The sequence below is a fragment of the Schistocerca cancellata genome, chromosome 12, assembly GCF_023864275.1.
Source record: "Schistocerca cancellata isolate TAMUIC-IGC-003103 chromosome 12, iqSchCanc2.1, whole genome shotgun sequence".
In the NCBI taxonomy this organism is placed as follows: Eukaryota; Metazoa; Arthropoda; class Insecta; order Orthoptera; family Acrididae; genus Schistocerca; species Schistocerca cancellata.
The window spans coordinates 43,538,756-43,563,106 of NC_064637.1; the positions used below are offsets into that span (position 1 = coordinate 43,538,756).

The 24,351-nt window shown below is 41.1% G+C and overlaps 1 protein-coding gene across 2 annotated transcripts in view; it reads left to right on the forward strand.

Moving 5' to 3' along the window:
* LOC126109644 (1,5-anhydro-D-fructose reductase-like) overlaps positions 1-24,351 on the forward strand; it is a 97,486-nt gene that overhangs the window by 18,880 nt on the left and 54,255 nt on the right. For both annotated transcript variants that reach the window (XM_049914693.1, XM_049914692.1), the window contains exon 3: positions 17,722-17,889. In XM_049914693.1, the coding sequence (XP_049770650.1) occupies positions 17,722-17,889 (168 nt within the window). The remainder of the gene's footprint in view (positions 1-17,721; positions 17,890-24,351) is intronic.

Here is a 24,351-nt window from a genome sequence, read left to right on the forward strand (position 1 = left end):
GCAACGTGTATATGAATGCGAACATAGAATTCCAGTTCTGAAGTCACTGCAAAGGGTGAAATGAAACACGTGCATCGGAACTCTGTGTAAATTTATAGTGCACGAGTGCAAATGCAACAAAAATGAATCAGAATCAAATACTGTCCTTCAAAATAGTCCCCCAGTGTGCACAGTGGTGCTAGTGATTGGGAAGGTATTCAATGCCATTGTCATTGCCTTCAGTGTGTGCCACTTCTTGCCAAAATGCCTTGATGGTATCTGCCCTGTTTGCAACGTGCCTCCCACACAATGGTTTCTTCAGTTGTGGAATGAGGTGGAAGTCACGCAGATTGAAGTTAAACACTTTTTGATAACGGCCACGGATGGGTCAGTACAGGCAAGTGTGGGATGGTGACATTGTGGAGAGCCTGTCATTGGTGCGTGTCCACATTGGAAAATCTCCAACCAGAGACAGGGCAGTGCCCTGTCACTCACAACTGCTCGTAGTTCCGCACGACACGAGTAGCATTACTGCCAGCGAGAAAGGCAATTTTCACTTAGGCCTTTGCTCGCTGTTCCACTCTTCTTGCCAAAGCATCCTCGCATGCGATCACCATCTGTCAGTTGATTTTGGTACCATTTGCTGTGGGATTTCAAGTGTATTTGCTACAATTGTGGTGATGCCACATGTTCGCACAATACACCATAGTTACCGTGACTTACGGAGTGACCCTCGTAATATGAGCGCTGCTGAAACTTAACCATGTGGATGCTGCAATCTTCGTTGACAGTCACAGAATGGGGTGGATGGGACTGTGCTCTGACGTTAATAGTCTTCCGACAGCAGCAGCATGTGGGACCGTCGACATCACTCACTCGTGACTGTGTCTGGCAGTGACTGTCTTTAGCTTGTGCTGCCATCATGGCGTACCAACTGTAACTTGGGACCTCACTCTGAAGATGACACCAGACACATTATTTATTTACTCATTCATTCGTTGAGGAATTGTCTCACAGTGAAATAGGATTTGTCATCGTAATACAATGAAAATAAATACAAAGGTTATCCAGAAACTGAGGTTACACGGCTCACTTTACTACAGCCCCAGGCTAAGGACAAACTCTGTAAATGACACATTATCACTATCATTTTTAAACAACTGTACATTCACCTAGCCTTTTGAAGATGAGGCAATTTGGAACAATACAGTTAAACTTTGATAGCATTTTGACATTGTTGTAACCACAGTAATTAATTAATTCCCTTACATACAAATTTTGGTCAGTGGGACCTGAGAACATGTATTCACAATCACAAAGTGCCCTGAAGCTGACATCACTTCTGTAGGGTATTATGCACATGGTCCATGATTTACGCACCCTGGAAAGTCTACAACAGATTGGCATCAGCTTAGCAACACGTACGTGGAAATTTGCAGAACACTGCCTGGGTACAATTTCTTGTCACTATAGTCAATGATAAGCCCAATTCGCTCTTGGCATAACATCCAATGTGATGTGTCCCCTAAGAAAACTGCTCCTGAGACTTGCTAACTGAAAACTATTTAACAATAACAGAGAAGGAAAGTTGCTACTCACCATACAGCTGAGATGCTGAGTCGCGATAGGCACAATAAAAAGATTAACACGCTCATAGTTTTGGCCGTTAAGGCCTTTGTCAGCAGGACACACACACACACACACACACACACACACACACACACACACACACACACATATATCTGCAGTCTCAGAGAGCTGAGATTGCAGCTATGAGTGTGTGAATCTTTTTATTGTGCCTATCCCGACTCAGCATCTCCGCTATATGGTGAGTAGCAACTTTCCTTCTGTGGTTTTGTTACATTCCATCCTGGATTTTCCATTGTTTGAAACCTATTTAATTTATACAACAAATCTGCATGCGACTGGAGTCGATCATAGACGGACGAATTACTGTTCCAGCCAAGGCGAATGACCCAGTTCAAATTCCTAACTGAATGCTGACGCTCACCAAACTTAGTAGGAAAGTGAGGCACTAGTTTCGACGTGACGGATTTCCCACCACTGCCAACTAAACAGCAACCTATGGGCCATGGACCCATCACTCAGACAATGCCGTAGCACTTCCTGTGCTTGCAATGCACAACTAGCATGCAGCTGGCTCTTGCTACACGGCTTACTCTGCCCTCTGTCATTCAGTCCACCAATCAACACAGGCTCACCCAACTTGTGCTTAAATCTGCTATCCATGCCTGGCATCTCTGACCACAGAACAATTTTTCTTTGCATAAAGGCACACTGACCCCAGAAATCGATATGGTCACATGTATGCAGCACAGACGTACAAACTGAAAAATCATATGACCATATTAATAACCTTATATTTAACACATTAACTCATTTGTAATGTAATCATACATTTGAAGCTGTTTTATAAGTGGGAGTTTGATTTTGTAAATCATCATGGATTTTAAACTTCCTGGCAGATTAAACCTGTGTGCCAGACCAAGACTCAAACTCGGGATCTAGTTTTAATCTGCCAGGAAGTTTCAAAATCAGCGCACACTCTGCTGTAGAGTGAAAATTTCATTCTGGAAACATCCCTCAGGCTGTGGCTAAGCCATGTCTCCACCATATCCTTTCTTCCAGTACTGCTAGTCCTGCAAGTTTCGTAGGAGAACTTGTGTGAAGTTTCGAAGGTAGGAGACGAGGTACTGGCGGAAGTAAAATTGTGAGGATGGGTCGTGAGTCGTGCTTGGGTAGCTCAGTTGGTAGAGCACTTGCCTACGAAAGGCAAAGGTCCCGAGTTCGAGTCTCGGTCCGGCACACAGTTTTAATCTGCCAGGAAGTTTCAAACTCAGTGCACACTCTGCTGCAGAGTGAAAATTTCATTCTGGAATCTTGGGTTTATTGGTATAGTATAGCTGTTTACAAGGTAGCAGCTTTCTTTCAAATTTAAATGATTAAATTTAGCTGTCATAAGCAAGAATAGCATTATGCACCTTAGTTGTGATTTTCTGTTAATATTGCATACAGATTAAGTCTATGATTTCCCTGACCCTTTCTATGTCCTTGAAGGTTCTCTTACTTGATGGAATTTATGGAACATGTTGAATGAATGAATGAATAACATCTTGAAGAGGTTACAGGGGGTGGGCCTGCTTGTGCTGAAGACTGCATTGTGAACAGTTACTGTTATCTAAAGGACCTGATTTACAAAAGAAATGACATGTTCTTTTATGTTATTTCAGACACCATGCTAATAATAAATAATTGAAACTCTTCATGCTTAAATGTAATGTGTGAAATGATTCGCTGTTCCTGCCACATACATAATGCATTGCACCTCTTATCTCAACCCCCTTTGTCCCCTACGTAGGCTCATCCTAATGGATTGAATGGTGCCATCTTTGTATTAATTGACAATAACAGAGTGAGTCACAAATGTATTCTATCTTCATTCACGTGGAACATGAAGTCCTTTGAAATTTGATGAATTTTTTTGAAACATTGTGTTGTTTTACTGTGGTTTCTGGGTGAAACCTTGTAAATAATTGCACTAGGCAACATAAAATTTTATTTCACACAAGCTAAGTTTCTATTTAAAAGCACATTGTCAAGTGCCACAATGCTGTTTTAAAGATATTATACTCCTCGTCTGGTGTTCTATGGAGAAAATAATAATAATAATAATAATAATTACAACTGCCAACAAAATTAAACTGTGATTTGAAATACATCAAGATATTACAATATACAACAAAGAAGTTAAATGTTATGAGACACTGATGGAGTACTATCTAACAGACTGCAGGTTCACAAACTAAATGTACTGTTTCTCTCAGCAAAGTACTGCAAAGAGGGTATTATTTCCCCTAAACAACAGAGGGTCATGGTTGTTTCAGTAATTTTCATGGTATCGCACGACATATTCTTTGATTAAAATTATATAACAGGAACAGTAGCATTAAAAAATAGACTGGTAAACAAAAAATACAATAAAATTTTGTAAAAGACAGACAAAAATGAAATTGTATAATTATAGTTTTATTTTTACTCTCTCTCTCTCTCTCTCTCTCTCTCTCTCTCTCTCTCTCTCTCTCTTTCTTTATGTAAAAATTCTAGCTCTTTTAAAGCTTCGAAATACTTTTCTTGTAAATATGTAGGTTTGCTGACCATTGTACATAGAGAAAAGTACATAACTTCAAGATTTTTTCTAGTAGACCAAAGTTTCTAATTATTAAGTCAGATATTACTATCATTCACTGATGGTGTATATGGATTTCAGTGATATCTGCAAATAATACCTGCATTCAATGTCCAGGTAAAGTACCACTTTCGAACGCTGTGAAAAAAGAACCATTAGTTCAGAATTGCTATGTCTTCCTAGCACACTTTGTAGTTCTTTAGTGGATACAGGAGCAAGGAACGGATGCTGTTCATGAACAGAGAATTCAGATAATGATTTATTCTACATTTAATATCAAACAGTAAAAATGATATATAACTTTGTTACTGTAATGGCAGCGTAAATAAGACAAAAGAGATTTATAAATCTGTCACTTTTCAGTACAATGTCTGTTCAGAATACGTCGAGTCCTGGTCACTATGAAAGTCTGTAAATGTTATTCAGCTGGGAAACACACAAAATGGGGGTCAGTGTATGAATGATCATCTTAAGTACACCTACTACGGAACTCCGGAGAGGGGATGCTGGCATCTCATTGGCAGTGATGTAATCATTTGTGGCAACGTCTTCGTGCTGCGATAGTGGCTTAGGAAATGCGGTGGCGTAACTGGCAGCGCACATATTTGAAAGTGTGGCCAGCTGGATAGTGACCAATATCGCAATAATGACATCAGATTTGAATGGAATATAATCAAAGAAGGGGGAAACGTTATTTAAACAAAGAAAAATTATTCTAAATTTTCCTTCTACACTCCTGGAAATTGAACTAAGAACACCATGAATTCATTGTCCCAGGAAGGGGAAACTTTATTGACACATTCCTGGGGTCAGGTACATCACATGATCACACTGACAGAACCACAGGCACATAGACACAGGCAACAGAGCATGCACAATGTCGGCACTAGTACAGTGTATATCCACCTTTCGCAGCAATGCAGGCTGCTATTCTCCCATGGAGACGTTCGTAGAGATGCTGGATGTAGTCCTGTGGAACAGCTTGCCATGCCATTTCCACCTGGCGCCTCAGTTGGACCAGCGTTCGTGCTGGACGTGCAGACCGCGTGAGACGACGCTTCATCCAGTCCCAAACATGCTCAATGGGGGACAGATCCGGAGATCTTGCTGGCCAGGGTAGTTGACTTACACCTTCTAGAGCACGTTGGGTGGCACGGGATACATGCGGACGTGCATTGTCCTGTTGGAACAGCAAGTTCCCTTGCCGGTCTAGGAATGGTAGAACGATGGGTTCGATGACGGTTTGGATGTACCGTGCACTATTCAGTGTCCCCTCGACGATCACCAGTGGTATACGGCCAGTGTAGGAGATCGCTCCCCACACCATGATGCCGGGTGTTGGCCCTGTGTGCCTCGGTCGTATGCAGTCCTGATTGTGGCGCTCACCTGCACGGCGCCAAACACGCATACGACCATTATTGGCACCAAGGCAGAAGCGACTCTCATCGCTGAAGACGACACGTCTCCATTCATCCCTCCATTCACGCCTGTCGCGACACCACTGGAGGCGGGCTGCACGATGTTGGGGCGTGAGCGGAAGACGGCCTAACGGTGTGCGGGACCATAGCCCATCTTCATGGAGATGGTTGCGAATGGTCCTCGCCGATACCCCAGGAGCAACAGTGTCCCTAATTTGCTGGGAAGTGGCGGTGCGGTCCCCTACGGCACTGCGTAGGATCCTACGGTCTTGGCGTGCATCCGTGCGTCGCTGCGGTCCGGTCCCAGGTCGACGGGCACGTGCACCTTCCACCGACCACTGGCGACAACATCGATGTACTGTGGAGACCTCACGCCCCACGTGTTGAGCAATTCGGCGGTACGTCCACCCGGCTTCCCGCATGCCCACTATACGCCCTCGCTCAAAGTCCGTCAACTGCACATACGGTTCACGTCCACGCTGTCGCGGCATGCTACCAGTGTTAAAGACTGCGATGGAGCTCCGTATGCCACGGCAAACTGGCTGACACTGATGGCGGTGGTGCACAAATGCTGCGCAGCTAGTGCCATTCGACAGCCAACACCGCGGTTCCCGGTGTGTCCGCTGTGCCGTGCGTGTGATCATTGCTTGTACAGCCCTCTCGCAGTGTCCGGATCAAGTATGGTGGGTCTGACACACCGGTGTCAATGTGTTCTCTTTTCCATTTCCAGGAGTGTAGATGTTGCTGTAAGTGCCATAACGTAAATCGGTTTGGCAGCAGATGACAGACGAATGGCAATACAGTGGCTATGGTGTGGGTTGCACTTTAAATCAATGTGCAGTGTACACCTCACAAGTGTGGCATTCAGCTACTGTGGCACTGTTAGTTATGTAAGCCCATCCACCATGGGAATGTCATAGCACATTGGATGGAGAAAATCGATTTTTAATTGCCCTGAAGCCAAAAACTGCATAAAAACTTACAACGGCATCGGTTTTTAATTGTTCTGAGACCAAAAACTACATCAAGAAAAACAATGACATTCAGTTTTAATTGTCGTGAGATTTGCACGAGGCAGGTTTAATATGCCATCCACCATTTTCTTCCACTAGCTGAAATTGAGAAACGGCACGTTTCATGACAGATCGGGAGTGTCTCAGCAGTCATGTTCAGAATGTGTTGTGCAATGTGTGCCTTCAATTCAGTTATCGTTGGAGCACTGAACACAGCATCTTTCATATAAACCCACAGCCAGAAGTCACACAGATTAGGATGAGGTGATCTGGACGGCCAGTCTGTAGACAAATGATGGCTGATAATTCTTGCATTTTCAAAGTGCCTCTTTAGCAGCTGTTTCACTGGCTGTGCAATGCGCAGAGGAGCCCCATATTGCATAAAATGATCCTACCCATACATCCACACTGTTGAAGGGATGGAATGATGTTGGTGTGCAAAAGATTCTCATAGCATTTACCAGTGAGGGTACAGGTAACAGGAGCTGCAGGAATCATCTCCATGAAAAAATGCTGCCCTATGATAAATGATGCCGTCAACCTTCACCACACAGTTACCTTTGCAGAATGAAGCAGCACCAGTTTACCTGTGAGCAGATTCTCCAGTGCCCATATTCTACAATGCTGTGTATTGACATGTCCTTAGTAATGGCTATGGGCTTCGAGTAATGGCTATGGGCTTCTTCTGTCCACAGAAAGTTTGATATCCATTCATTGTCGATTTCAATGTGAGCAAGAAATTGTATACCAAATGTTTGTCTTACTGGAAGGTCAGGATGAAGCAAGCCCTGAACACAGGTAGTTTTGTACTGATAGCAATGGAGTATGTTTCATAGAATTTCACATACTGTACTCCTAGGCATTTCCAAAATTTGCTCAATTCCTCATGAACTGCATGTTAGCACACCACTGCTCGATCCCTCCTGCAATGGTATGGCCACATCTTCTACTGATGCAGAATTATTTTTTCCCTTCCTTTGCCACATTGCACTTGAAAAGAACCTTTCTTTTTTGTATTCTATAATCATTTTCTCCAGACGCTTGCCAGAAATAGCACCAACACCTTTTTTCATACCCTTGAGTGTCATGAACCACTGCAGAGCTACTGCCACACAGTCACCATTCTTGTAAAATAACTTTAGAAACAGCATGTGATTTTACATTGAGACAGTCACATCTAGCATCTCAGATGCAAACTGAAGGGCAGTTGTGTACCCCACATCTTTTATTTTGCACATTCTGCCATGTAGTGATAAAATTTTCATGAAGTTTTTTAGTTTCCTTAATGTCTTCCCCCTTCCTCTATAATATTCTCTCAAATTTGATATTGTTCTGAACAGTGATATGTGCTTTACAACATTTTGAAAATGGAATTATAATTATAATTACCTCATATTTAGTATTAACATGCAGAGTAATTCCATTCTGAATTACACTATGTGATCAAAAGTATCCAGACACCACCAGAAACATGTTGTTGTTGTTGTTGTCTTCAGTACTGAGACTGGTTTGATACAGCTCTCCTTGCTACTCTGTCCTGTGCAAGCTTCTTCATCTCCCAGTACCTACTGCAGCCTACATCCTTCTGAATCTGCTTAGTGTATTCATCTCTTGGTTTCCCTCTATGATTTTTACCCTCCACGCTGCCCTCCAGTACTAAATTGGTGATCCCTTGATGCCTCAGAACATGTCCTACCAACCGATCCCTTCTTCTAGTCAAGTTGTGCCACAAACTCCTCTTCTCCCTAATTCTATTCAATACCTCCTAATTAGTTATGTGATCCTCCCATCTAATCTTCAGCATTCTTCTGTAGCACCACATTTCGAAAGCTTCTTTTCTCTTCTTGTCTAAACTATTTATCGTCCATGTTTCACTTCCATACATGGCTACACTCCATACGAATACTTTCAGAAACGACTTCCTGACACTTAAATCTATACTCGATGTTAACAAATTTCTCTTCTTCAGAAACGCTTTCCTTGCCATTGCCAGTCTACATTTTATATCCTCTCTACTTCGACCATTATCAGTTATTTTGCTCCCCAAATGGCAAAACTCGTTTACTACTTTAAGCGTCCCATTTCCTAATCTAATTCCCACAGCATCACCTGATTTAATTCGACTACATTCCATTATTCTCGTTTTGCTTTTGTTGATTTTCATCTTATATCCTCCTTTCAAGACACTGTCCATTCCGTTCAGCTGCTCTTCCAAGTCCTTTGCTGTCTCTGAGAGAATTACAATGTCATCGGCGAACCTCAAAGTTTTTATTTCTTCTCCATGGGTATTAATACATACTCCAAATTTTTCTTTTGCTTCCTTTACTGCTTGCTCAATATACAGATGGAATAACATTGGGGAGAGGCTACAACCCTATAACCTGAAATGGAATACACATACAGGAAAGGTAAATGCCAGGATTTGTACTGGCTGTTATGCATTGAGTGTACTGAAAACATGTGATAGCCTGAAAACTTTAACCAGTGCATACTACGCTTACATACAAGCCCACCTAAAATATGGTGTAATATTCTGGGGAAATGCTCCAACTGCTCTGAGCACATTCCGAATCCAGAAGAGAGCAATGAGGATTATTACTGGGAGCAAACCCAGAGACTCCTGCAAACCAATCTTCAGAAAGTTGGAAATCCTTACACTGCCTTGCCTGTACATTCTTGAGACTCTAAAATTCTTCAGAAAACACATAGTGCCAACTGACCCCAAAGTCGTAAAAAATAATGAAATACATGAACGCAACACCAGGAAAAACACAAACCTGCATGTTATACGTACAAACACTCAACTGTGTAAAAAGGGAGTTTTCCACATGGTCCTCCAACTGTTCAACAATCTTCCCACTAGTATTAAGTCCATCGAAGACAACACAAAATTTAGCAAAGCCGTGAAGTCATATTTGTTGTGTCACTGTTTTTACTCTGTAAATGAATACTTAGAACAGTAATCTTGCTGTTTGTGTTAAATTGAAAATATTGAGCAATATAATACATTAGGATACTATAGGCTTACGTTAATATATGTTAACAATGTTAAATGATATTTTCCGACATCTGCAACACACTGTGTACCATCAGATCACATGGATTAAATAAATAAATAACTCACGGTACGGTAGCCGTTATGATGTGGAATGTGTCAAGTGCACAAGGAATGCACATATGAAACTCCCTTCCCATCCACTGCTTCCCTTTCATGTCCTTCGACCCTTATAACTGCCATCTAGTTTCTGTACAAATTGTAAAGAGCCTTTCGCTCCCTGTATTTTACCCCTGCCACCTTCAGAATTTGAAAGAGAGTATTCAAGTCAACCTTGTCAAAAGCTTTCTCTAAGTCTACAAATGCTAGAAACGTAGGTTTGCCTTTCCTTAATCTTTCTTCTAAGATAAGTCGTAGGGTCAGTATTGCCTCTATGGAATCCAAACTCATCTTCCCCGAGGTCAGCTTCTACCAGTTTCTCCATTTGTCTGTAAAGAATTCGCATTAGTATTTTGCAGCTGTGACTTATTATACTGATAGTTCAGTAATTTTCACATCTGTCAACACCTGCTTTCTTTGGGATTGGAATTATTATATTCTTCTTGAAGTCTGAGGGTATTTCGCCTGTCTCATACATCTTGCCCTCTCAGATGGTATTGTTTTGTTAGAACTGGCTCTCCCACGGCTGTCAGTAGTTGTAATGGAATGTTGTCTACTCCCAGGGCTGTGTTTTGACTTAGGTCTTTCAGTGCTCTGTCAAACTCTTCACGCAGTATCACATCTCCCATTTCATCTTCATCTACCTCCTCTTCCATTTCTATAATATTGTCCTCAAGAACATCACCCCCGTATAGACCTTCTATATACTCCTTCCACCTTTCTGCTTTCTCTTCTTTGCTTAGAACTGGGTTTCCATCTGAGCTCTTGATATTCACGCAAGTGGTTCTCTTTTCTCCAAAGGTCTCTTTAATTTTCCTGTAGGCAGTATCTATCATACCCCTAGTGAGATAAACCTCTACATCCTTACATTTGTCTTCTAGCCATCCCTGCTTAGCCATTTTGCACTTCCTGTCGATCTCATTTTTGAGACGTTTGTATTCCTTTTTGCCTGCTTCACTTGCTGCATTTTTGTATTTTCTCCTTTTGTCAATTAAATTCAGTATCTCTTCTGTTACCCAAGGATTTCTACTAGCCCTCGTCTTTTTACCTACTTGATCCTCTGCTGCCTTCACTACTTCATCCCTCAAAGCTACCCATTCTTCTTCTACTGTATTTCTTTCCCCCATTCCTGTCAATTGTTCCCTTATGCTCTCCCTGAAACTCTGTACAACCTCTGGTTCTTTCAGTTTATCCAGGTCCCATCTCCTTAAATTCCCACCTTTTTGCAGTTTCTTCAGTTTTAATCTACAGGTCATAACCAATAGATTGTGGTCAGAGTCCACATCTGCCCCTGGAAATGTCTTACAATTTAAAATCTGGTTCCTAAATCTCTGTCTTACCATTATATAATCTCTCTGAAAGCTTTTAGTATCTCCAGGGTTTCCATGTATACAACCTTCTTTCACGATTCTTGAGCCAAGTGTTAGCTATGATTAAGTTGTGCTCTGTGCAAAATTCTACCAGGCGGCTTCCTCTTTCATTTCTTAGCCCTAATCCTTATTCACCTACTGCGTTTCCTTCTCTTCCTTTTCCTACTGTCAACTCCAGTCACCCATGGCTATTAAATTTTCATTACCCTTCACTACCTGAATAATGTCTTTTATCTCATCATACATTTCATCAATTTCTTCATCATCTGCAGAGCTAGTTGGCATATAAACTTGTACTACTGTAGTAGGCGTGGGATTCGTGTCTATCTTGGCCACAATAATGCGTTCACTATGCTGTTTGTAGTAGCTTACCTGCACTCCAATTTTTTTATTCATTATTAAACCCACTCCTCCATTACCCCTATTTGATTTTGTATTTATAACCCTGTATTCACCTGACCAAAAGTCTTGTTCCTCCTGCCACCGAACTTCACTAATTCCCACTATATCTAACTTTAACATATCCATTTCCCTTTTTAAATTTTCTAACCTACCTGCTCGATTAAGGGATCTTACATTCCACGCTCCGATCCGTAGAACGCCAGTTTTCTTTCTCCTGATCACGATGTCCTCTTGAGTAGTCCCCGCCCAGAGATCTGAATGGGGGACTATTTTACCTCCGGAATATTTTACCCAAGAGGACGCCATAATCATTTAATCTTACAGTAAAGCTGCATGCCATCGTGAAAAATTACGGCTGTAGTTTCCCCTTGCTTTCAGCCGTTCGCAGTACCAAAACAGCAAGGCCGTTTTGGTTAGTGTTACAAGTCAGTCATCCAGACTGTTGCCCCTGCAACTACTGAAAAGGCTGCTGCCCCTCTTCAGGAACCACACGTTTATCTGGCCTCTCAACAGATACCCCTCCGTTGTGGTTGCACCTACGGTATGGCTATCTGTATCGTTGAGGCACTCAAGCCTCCCCACCAACGGCAAGGTCCATGGTTCATACATTTCTCATATTAGGTGCATTGTGCTGCCACCTACTGCCAGGTACTCCATATCAGCAACTTCAGTAGTCATTAGACATTGTGGGGCACTAGAATAGGGCCCCCGCAGAACTCACAGACTTCGAATGTTGTCAGGTGATTGGGTGTCACTTGTGTCATACGTCTGTAAGTGAGATTTCCACACTCCTAAACATCCCTAAGTCCACTGTTTCCAATGTGATAGTGAAGTGGAAATGTGAAGCAACACATACAGCACAAAAGTGTACAGGCTGACCTCATCTATTGGTTGACAGAGGCCGCCTACAGTTGAAGAGTGTCATAATGTGTAAAAGCAGATATCTATCCAGACCATCACACAGGAATTCCAAACTGCATCAGGATCCACTGCAAGTACTATGATAGTTAGGCAGGAGGCGAGAAAACTTAGATCTCATGGTCGAGTGGCTGCTCATAAGCCACACATCACACCGGTAAATGTCCAACAACACATCGCTTGGTGTAAGGAGCATAAACATTGATGATTGAACAGTGGGAAAATATTGTGTGGAGTGATGGATCATGGTACAGAATGTGGCAATCCGATGTCAGGGTGTGGGTATCGTGAATGCCCAGTGAATGTCATCTGCCAGTGTGTGTAGTGCCAACAGTAAAATTCTGAGGCGGTGGTGTTGTGATGTGGTCATATTTTTCATGGAGGGGGCTTGCACCCCTTGTTGTTTTCCGTGACGCTATCACAGTGCAGGCCTACATTGAAGTTTTAAGCACCTTCTTGCATTCCATTGTTGAAGAGCAATTTTGGGATGGCGATTGCATCTTTCAATTCGATCAACCACCTGTTCGTAATGCACAGCCTGTGGTAGAGTGGTTGCACGACAATAACATCCGTGTAATGGACTGGCCTGCATAGAGTCCTGACCCGAATCCTGTAGAACACCTTTGGGATGTTTTGGAACGCCGACTTCGTGCCAGGCCTCACCGACCGACATCGATTCTTCTCCTCAGTGCAGCACTCCTTCGAGCACCTGATTGAACGTATGCCTGTGAGAGTGGAATCTGTCATCAAGGTTAAGGGTGGGCCAACACCATACTGAATTTCAGCATTACCGATGGAGGGCACCACAAACTTGTAAGTTATTTCCAGCCAGGTGTCCAGATACTTTTGATCACATAGTGTACCTTATCCTTCATAAATCTTCTAACAGTGATGGTTATTGAATGTTTGTTGCATTGATAAATTACTCAATGTCTATATACAACATGAATATTAACAGAGTGAACAGACCACATCCACGGTTAACCAGATCTTAATTGATACTAAACATTTTCATTGCATTAATTATAGGTGCAATTAGAAAACTATCAGGTTCAATTATTTTTAAATATTGTACTAACACATAATAAGGCAATTGGTTTTCATCGTATAAATTGTCATGGCAACCAGCATAGCAAAGTGTCAGGTCAACAGAGAAGTGTGATGACACTTTATCACCATAAACTTCACATGAATCAGAAAACAAACAAAATTGTGTGAATGTTTTGAAATAAAGCTAACACGGATACAATGAAATAAAGATTGATAAATATTTATTGGACATTTTTCAGGTGGAAAAGACACAAGTGCAACCATCAATAATTGTTACACAACACACCTTGTTGTCTTATGGAATTGTCTTTGGGGTGGGCACTGCTTCTCAAGTAAATAAAGTGTTCATTCAGCAGAAGTGCACCATAAAAATATTATGTAAATTAGATAACTGTATGTCTTGCAGAAGCCTTCGTAAGGATCTTTGAAATCTTATATTCATTTTCCAATATATTTACTCCTTAATGGTTTTTGTTGATGAGAATAAAAAATCAGTTTCCAGTTGGACTGATTTATCCAATCACAGTTCGAGACACTCAGATAATTCACATGTAGACTTTGGACTCTGCACTCTTTCCACCATTCAGAATTAGTTACGCATGTCAGTGACAAGGTATTCAACAAACTCTCCAACAACATGCAGCAAAAAATTGTGAATTGCTTCCAACCCAAAAGAAAATTAAAAACGTACCTCATTAACCACTCTTTCTGCAAATTATCTGGATATCTATCTTAGGGGATTGAACATTTATGTTAGCTAGATGACAAGCACCTGTGTTCATTACAAAACTGTTTGATAAGTAATAATCTGTTGTATATATAAAGCAGAGTATATGTGTGTATGTCAAGGATATATCGATTTCAACTAAATTTAGCACAGTAGCAACAGGCCTTATGAGTATAAGCACTGTGTGGTTTACAACCCAATAGCTCCAGTAGGAGCGGAGATATGTGCAAAAATGTCTTTTTTCAGGTGCTGGCATGTAGGCTGCACTGCGCAACAGGGATGTTCTGTGAAAACAATCAGCCAGCTTTGCAGGGCAGGCTGCTTTTCATGGGCAAAAAACAGTTTTCCAGGCCTCAGCATGTAGACTTCCCTGCATGACAAGCATGTTATGTGGAAGTTGTTTCAGCCTGCTTTATTGACCTGCTTTGAATGGTGACCTGTATGTCAGGGGCAAATACAAATGGGGATTTACCGCCCTATCTCTCTCTCTTACCAGTCTTCTCTAAAGTCTTTGAAAAGATTGCAGCAAAACAAATAAATTACTTTCTTGCCGTAAATGATATAATTTTTAAAAACCAGTTCGGATTCCAGCAGCGTAAAAGCACTGTGAATGCTATAAATGAGTTTATCCAAAAAATATGCTCCATGTTAGATAAAGGTAGAAAGGTCACAGGTATATTCTGTGATCTGACTAAAGTTTTCGATTCAGTGAACCATGCATTACTCCTCCACAAATTACAGATGTATGAAATCAGGGACACTGCTTTAAAATGGTTTAGCTCTTACCTGTCAGGTAGGAAACAAAGAGTAATTTTAACTTCAAATGGAACCAATTATTCATCAGATTGGAAAACAGTTCCCTAAGGAGTACCACAAGGTCCGATATTGGGTCCCTATCTGTTTATTTTTTATGTAAATGACCTACCACTTGCTATTGATGTTCATTCAGTCTTATTTGCTGATGATACATCAGTTCTAATTGAAAATGAGGTATCTGAAAATATTCCAGAAAAATCCAAAAATACTTTAGAAAATCTTGAATCTTGGTTCTATCAAAATGGACTAAAACTAAATGTAACTAAAACCAAAATGATGAATTTAAATTGGAAGGTACACTTAGATTACTTAGCTAATAAACTGAACAACTTAGCATTTGCAATGTGTATTTTCTCAGGTGCCACAAACATGGATACCAGAAAGATAGTTTATCACTGCTACTTTGAGTCAGTTATTCGTTATGGCATAATCTTCTGGAGAAATTCAGCAAATGTTACTAGGCTCCTAGTATTACAAAAGAAAGTAATTAGAAACGCGTGTGTTGCAAAAAAACGGGAATCCTGTCGACCACTGTTAAAAAATTTAAAAATGCTATCTATCCCCTCGCTTTACATACATGAGATGGTAGTGTTCCTATATAAAAATCAACATACACTAGACACTTTCCGCTTTGACCACAACTACAGCACTCGCCACAGAGATAACTTCAAACTTACAACATGTCATTTAAAACTTTATGTCCAAATGCCAGAGTATATGGGGTTAAAAATTTTCAATAAAATAAAAGGCAGTAATATATTTAAAATGGAGATTGGTTCACTGAAGAGATTGCTCTTTACTCTTCTGGTGGAAAAGTGTTATTATTCTGTCGATGAATTCATTGAGAACAACTTCTCAGTCTGAACACAGGGATTGTATTACATGTATTATTTTATGAACATGTGTAGCTGTAACTTAGAAATGTAAAATATAATGTAAACTTTTGTATTTCTCTTAAAAAGTGAAAAAAGTTTCTTTTGTAAGCCTTGACATGTCTCCTGTACATCAAATCAAATGATTTGAAAATTGTACATAATGAGATGAATAAACCACATATCACATGTCTTGTCAAGCCCCAGATATGTAGCCTGGCTAGCATGATAGGCATGTTGTGGGAGTAATTTCGACCTGCTTTATTGAACTGTATTGCAGGGGCTACATGCTGATGAGTGTGGCCAGTGACAGGTTGAGGTGGGTAGAGGAGGGGACGGACAGAGCAAGGGGAGAGGAGGGAATGCACAGATAGAGGAGGAGGAGGAGGCGAGGGAGATGGATGAGGCAGGTGGAATGCGTAGAGGGGTAGTGAGACAGGTGGAAAAGGAAGAGAGGAAGATAGAGATGGAAAGAGAGAGGGGAGGAGATTATGGTCAGAGGGATGGGGTGGAAGCTATAGTCAGAGAGTGGGGTTAGAGGAAACTGACAAAGAGAGGGGGAGGAAGAGGTATACAGATGGGGGTGGGAGGATGAGGCGGACAGACAATGGGAGTGGGAAGAAGAGGTAGACACAGACAGGGGGCGACAGAGGTGTATTCAATATATGTGTTGAACACATTTGTGGGAGAAGCTGCAGGTAAAAGGCTAGTGTACTATAAATTGTACTCAGAATTTAGAGATATGAAAACATTTTCTTGGAAAAATACTGTTGTATTTAAGTAAATAATAATGTAGTAATAGTGAATTAACAGCATCTATGTGATAAAACGAAGGAGGCAGCAGCTTTTTTCAAACTAACAACTATCTTTCTAATTTACTGGATTAAATTTATATGCCACAACTATGAATAGCATTAAGCGGGAGAGTGACAGCTTAATACAGCTGTAATGATGATGTTTATGCAATGTCTTTGTCTCATTGCAGTGTATGCTTTGACTTGTTCCACATGCCTGAAGGTTCATCCTTCCTCATAGGATCAACAGAAAATGATGAATGAATGAATTGAATGAATGTAAAATGGAATTACTGCATGTAAAAGTATAGGTTTTATGACTCAAACGATGGAAAATCCGGGATGGACTGTAACAATATTATGAGAAGGAAAGTTGCTACTCATCATATAGTGGAGATGCTGAGTCGCAGATAGGCACAACAAAAAGATTTTTACACTTAAAGCTTTTGGTCAATGGCCTTTGTCAACAATAGACACACATACGCACACACACACTCTTGCAAATGCAACTCATACACACGGCTGCAGACTCAGACAACTGAAACCACACATACGCGTGCGCGCGCGCGCCCACACACACACACACACACACACACACACACACACAGAGAGAGAGAGAGAGAGAGAGAGAGAGAGAGAAACCACACTGGTTTCAGTTGCCTGAGACTGCAGTTGTGTGTGTGAGTTGCGTGTGTGTGCGTATGTGTGTCTATTGTTGACAAAGGCCATTGCCTGAAAGCTTTAAGTGTGAAAATCTTTTTGTTGTACCTGTCTGCGACTCAGCATCTCCCCTATGTCGTGAGTAGCAACTTTCTTTCTCATAATATGGTTTTATGACTCAGATTTTGAGTCAGTATATTTGTCGATACAAATTTTATGGGCAAGTAGTTTGATGTGCGGACAATATAAAATGTATGTGTGTGGTGAAAGGGAGGGGGGGTAACATTAAAATATGGGAACATTTTTGTTGTAGTAACGTTGAATCCAATATGCTTTTACAGGCTTCTAAAGGTGAAGTTGGGCGTGCTATTGATGTTGCCTTGGAAACTGGCTACAGACACATTGATGCAGCTTATCTGTATGGAAATGAAGCAGAAATAGGGCAAGCTCTAAAAAAATGGTTTGACTTGGGGAAACTGAAACGTGAAGACCTTTTTATTGTAACTAAGGTGAGTATTCTACATAGTAGCTTCATGTGCACAAACATCTTCAAACTCTTTATACTTTTTGCAATGTCCTTGGTGTCTGCTGGTGTTGACTGTAGGATTGTCGTGCCACCATTTCATTTTCATTGTCACTGTTAGAAATTACTGATTTGTGATCATATAGTAATTCACCAGTAGCTGACATAACATTTCATTGGTCAGTCCAGCAGTGTGCATTTTCTGTGATTTCGTTGCGGAGAAGAGCAGAATGCTTGACTTGTACTTGCTAGTGGATACACACTGAAGGTAAACACGATTATGTTGTTTAATGTGAAAGTTGATGCCTAGTAATGTCTTCTGATACACAGAACATACGCTAGTGGAAATCTGTATAAAGGTATGGATATTTGTGCAAAAATTAACATTGTCAGTTGAAATAGGTGCGCCCAGTGTACATACAATAGTATGAGTTCCAGTATACCAAAAAAATGCAGTCAAATGGTACCACATTTGATGTCAGTCGTACAGTATATAACAAGATGTCAATGGACCACGTGGTAGAGGGTGGAACTTGATATAGAGGCAGTAAGCTCTGTGTGGTGTTAGTGCATGCGTACAGGCCTTTACTCAGATAGAAAAAAGACACCAATAATGACAGTGTGTGTTGTGTACATAAACCACGATTGTGACAATGCCACACGGAAAACAGTTATTATATGACCAAAAGTCAAAAATTGGTGTGTACAAGGAAATGGTTCTCTGTAATCGACAAACCACCAAGCAGTTGTGCTGTTCAAGTACAGTGATTGATAATTTCATTAGATTGGGCACTCGATATGGACAGAATGGAAAATATGAACACAGCAGAAAATTATTTCAGGGTTACTTTTGCAAAAAAAAGTGGCCGCAAACCATTATTCTTCTCAACTTGTTACTGATTTACAGTTACCAGTATCTCCCAGATGTATATGGCAAATTTTCTCAAATGATAAACATTTTGCATTCAAGAAGCAACTGCAGAAACCTACTCTAACCCCCAAAAGTAAACAGAGTAGATTGGAGTTTGCTGAAAGACATGTGTCATGGACTTCAGGATAGGATAAAGTGATCTTCATTGATGAGAAGAAGTGTAATTTAGATGGGCCGGATGGGTTTCAGTATTACTGGCATGATCTGAGAACAGAGCAACAAGTAAAAATGAGCAGAAGTTTTGATGGTGGAAGTGTTATGATTTGGGCAGCCATCTGTGCTAAAGGTAAGTCATGCATTGCTTGGGTGACTAGAATGAACTCTAACTTGGAGATTGAGATGTTAGAGACAGAACTGATTTGATTGTATGAGGATCTAAGGGACAAAAGTCTAATGTTTCAACAAGATAATGCATCTGTTATTTTATTCATGGCAGTAATTTTCAGCAATTGAACTATTTTTTCAGGATAAATTTCAGTCATCAGTTCCAAATAAGTTACTGACTACCTGCTAAACTAAGTAAGTTTCTGTAATGTACTTTTTATACTTTTCATAAATGTATAGCCAAGGTCCAAAGATTTATAATATTCCTACATCTACATCAATACTCCACAAATTACATGTAAGTGCCTGGCAGAGGGTTAATCAAACCACCTTCACAATTCTCTATTATTTCAATCTTGTACAGCGTGCAGATAAAAAGGAACACCTGTATCTTTCTGTATGAGCTTTAATTTCCCTTATTTCATCATAGTGATCATTTCTCCCTATGTAAGTCAGCATCAACAAAATACTTTCGCATTCAAAGGAGAAAGATGATGATTGGAATTTCATGAGAAGATTCCTCCGCAGCGAAAAACGCCTTTGTTTTCATAATGTCCATCCCAAATCCTGTACCATTTCAGTGACACTCTCTCCCCTATTTCACAATAATACAAAATGTGCTGCCCTTCTTTGAGCTTTCTCGATGTACTTCATCAATCCCATCTGGTAAGGATCCCTCATTGCGCAGAAGTATTCTAAAAGAGGACGGACAATCGTAGTGTAGGCAGTCTCTTTAGTAGATCTGTTACATTTTCTAAGTGTCCTGCCAATGAAACAAAGTCTTTGGTTAGCCTTCCTCACAACATTTTCTGTGTATTCCTTCCAATTTAAGTTGTTTGTAATTGTAATTCCTAGGTATTTAGTTGAATTTAAGGCCTTTAGATTTGATTGATTTATCGTGCAACCGAAGTTTAAAGTATTCCTTTTAGCACTCATGTGGATGACCTCACACTTTTCATTATTTGGGGTCAATTTTCACACCATACAGATATCTTTTCTAAATCATTTTGCAATTTGTTTTGATCTTCTGATGACTTTACTAGTCGATAAATGACAGTGTCATCTGCAAACAACCTAAGACGGATGCTCAGAGTGTCTCCCAAATCACTTATATAGATAAGGAACAGCTTCAGTTTTTTCTGGAATTTTACACTTGCAAAACACAGTTGCAGTCACCTATCCCACAGATGGTCACCTATGAGGGGCAGTCAAATGAAAACCAAACACCTGCCACAACAGCAGCATGAAAAGGCTCCATTTGAAAGTAATCCCCACATGTGTTAAGATATGTAATCGACTGGAAGACAAGACTTGTCTGACTGAAACCAACATCCACTCGTCTTTCTTCAGGTCAGTAAAGAGGCGATAGATCTGGGCTCTGTGGAGGATATTGCAGTGTTTCCCGACCAAATCGCTTAAGTGTAGCATTCGTCAAATTGGCAGTGTGGTGGCACGTGTTATTGCACAACAGGATGATTCAATCTGACCACTTTCCTGGGTGTTTTGACTTTGTGGCACATCACATTTTCTGCAAAATGTTTTTGCAGCACTGGGCACTGATTGTGCACTTGAGGAACTTGACAAGCACAGGACCCCTCCAGTCAACGAAGAAGGTTCATGTGACCTTAGCAGACTTATGTGAACAGCTGTGGATTTCTTTGTTGGGGGAGATGTGAGATGTTTCCACTGTAGACTTTGCCATGTGCTCTCGGGCTGTCAGAATGCTATCATTCTTTCGAACTTGAATGGAACCGTTCCATGGTCCCTTTGTGACAGGTTTTTAGTTTTCATTTGACTGCCCCTTATAGCACCCATTGTGGTCACTTATAATTAGCTATTGTGCGTAGATTCCTCTCCACACTTTGAAATTTGTATTCCAGCTTGTAGTGGTGCATCTGTGTTTCTTCTGCTGTGACTGTAGTTCCCCAGATATATAATTTGTTATGGCTATACCCATATACCTAAGATTTCCATTCTATTGTACTCTAACAGAGCTTTCAAGAGAGACTAAGTTTTTCCTGCAGTTACACATCTTTCTGCCATCTCAAGCATTTTTTGTATAGGATAAGCATAAGAAAGAGTTTTATAGTCCTAGATTTAACTCATTTCTGTGTTGAAACCCATTAAGGGTATTTGATGACCAGAAGGGAGTAAAGGGAAGAATTCCAGGGATTGAGGTGAATAGGAAAGACTATACACACAAAAAGCTTTTTTTTTTTATGTATATATACAATCGGCAACAGCACTCCAAACGAGGCACTGAATCACTAAAAAATGTTTATTTTTTTATAAATAGAGCATACAAAGTGTCAGTTTAGAACAGATGACAAATTGTGATCATTTGAAAACAAATTCTGCCAGTTGAATTAGAAGAGTAGATATGAGTAAATAGCTGGATAAGTGGGAGGAGGCATTGCTCTCTGAAGATTCTATATAAAGTTAATTATGTATATATATACCTAAAAACAAAGATGATGTGACTTACCAAATGAAAGTGCTGGCAGGTCGACAGACACACAAACTAACACAAACATACACACAAAATTCAAGCTTTCGCAACAAACTGTTGCCTCATCAGGAAAGAGGGAAGGAGAGGGAAAGACGAAAGGATGTGGGTTTTAAGGGAGAGGGTAAGGAGTCATTCCAGTCCCGGGAGCGGAAAGACTTACCTTAGGGGGAAAAAAGGACGGGTATACACTCGCACACACACACATATCCATCCACACATATACAGACACAAGCAGACATCAGGTATGAATCATATAGTATTACATGTGCAAGATGAATATGTGAACCACAGAACCTCAAATTCAAGATGCGACAACTGGAGTGAATTCTAAGGAACAGTGAGTACCTCTGCACTGACACAAAAAGTGTCATGAAACCTAACACCCTGCGAAATGAAATGTTGGATAAGTCCTTCCTGCCATTCGTCCCCAGGGTGACAGACAAAATCAGCTGTATATGCCCAGACAATGTAAAGACTATATAGAACTAACCAAGATGACAAAGAAAGTGTCTCAGATGAGCAAAGGACAAAAGGGTTCCAGGCAGATTGAAACTGTGTGCTGGACCGAGACTCGAACTCGGACCTTTGCCTTTCACGGGCAAGTGCTCTACCAATTGAGCTACCCAAGCACGACTCACACCACCTCCTCACAGCTTTACTTCTGCGTGAATCGTGCTTGGGTAGCTCAATTGGTAGACCACTTGCCCACGAAAGGCAAAGGTCCCGAGTTCGAGTCTCGGTCCGGCACACAGTTTTAATCTGCCAGGAAGTTTCATATCAGCGAACGCTCTGCTCCAGTGAAAATCTCATTCTGGAAACATCCCCTGGGCTGTGGCTAAGCCATGTCTCTGCAATATGCTTTCTTTCAGGAGTGCTTGTTCTGCAAAGTTCGCAGGAGAGCTTCTGTAAAGTTTGGAAGGTAGGAGACGAGGTACTGGCAAAAGTAAAGCTGTGAGTTGTGCTTGGGTAGCTCAGTTGGTAGAGCACTTGCCCATGAAAGGCAGAGGTCCCGAGTTCGAGTCTTGGTCCGGCACACAGTTTTAATCTGCCAGGAAGTTTCATATCAGCGAACGCTCTGCTCCAGTGAAAATCTCATTCTGGAAACATCCCCTAGGCTGTGGCTAAGCCATGTCTCTGCAATATGCTTTCTTTCAGGAGTGCTTGTTCTGCAAAGTTCGCAGGAGAGCTTCTGTAAAGTTTGGAAGGTAGGAGACGAGGTACTGGCAAAAGTAAAGCTGTGAGGAGGGGGTGTGAGTTGTGCTTGGGTAGCTCAGTTGGTAGAGCACTTGCCCATGAAAGGCAGAGCTCCCGAGTTCGAGTCTCGGTCCGACACACAGTTTTAATCTGCCAGGAAGTTTCATATCAGGGCACACTCCGCTGCAGAGTGAAAATCTCATTTGAAGAGGGTTCCAGTTGTAATGTCAGGAGTATACTGATTGCGTTGTACATGGGAAAAGTTTTATGTTGAAATAACTGGACAATCTATCAACACCAGCATCATCAAACATAAATTCTATTGCAGGGTGGACAGGAAGAGATATTGGCTGTGGTACAACATGCATTTGTTGAGACGGAGCACCCTTTAAAAACACACAGTTGGGGAAGCCATTGAAATTCAGTCACATGACAGAAAGGGGAAATTGACCTGCATTCATGTGCTGCTGTGAATGACCATTGCAAGTAACATGGGGAGGACCAAAGCAATAATGACCAGGAAAAGGCTTTCAGATGTTTGCATGACAAGGGTGTACAATCTCTGGCTGTGGGTTGAAATATGTTCTGCCACATGCAATTCAGATGAGTCCTTAAGAGTACTAGCTGCTCATGCTGGCAAAACATAAAAATATCATTAAACAATTGTCAGCTGAAGACCCTGGGATAAAGGCCGACAGGGAATATGTCACAAAAAAGAAATGCAATGAGTAATTTCTTGGAATTCTTATGAAGCAATCTGCCAGTACTTAAGCCTGTCTATGTACTGGGTTGGTGCACTAATTCTTAGAGTTTTTCCATAAGTTTAATAATCACAACAGATACACATAACAGAGACTTTAGTAGTAAATAATATGTCCTCCTTCACTATTTACAACAGTCTGCCAATGCTGGGATAACTTTTTGATTCCACAATTGTAGAAATCACGTGGTTTTGAGATGAAGAACTCATCAAGCCATGTTTGGGGCACATTTTCATCTGGAACGGAAGTTCCTTGAAGGTTGCTCAATAGAGAGTGGAAAAGGTGAAAATCTGAGGGCACAAGACCAGGTGATTAAGATGGGTGCGAAATGACTCCCAGTCTAGCAGAATGAGGGCAGGCATTTTCGTGGAGTAGCATCACCTCTTGCAGTCTTCCTGGTTGTTCTTCTTGGATTATGTCTGCAAGACACCGCAGTTGTTGACAATAATTGCCAGCCGCGGAGGGGTACACCACAAGGAAGCAGTTCGTAGTACACCACACCATCGTTGTTCCATCAGATCCACATCATTATCTTTTTTGAATGCATGCTAGTCTTGGTACAAGGAGTTGCTGCTCTGTTTGGGCTCAACGATTCCTTTCTTTTCTTTATGGTAGCATAAACACACCATTTCTCATCACAGTAATGATACAGGGTTGGACTGATCGGGTTTGTTCAAGAGCCAATTGATGCACGTATGACCACTCACTGGTTTTTGTGATTTTGGCTTA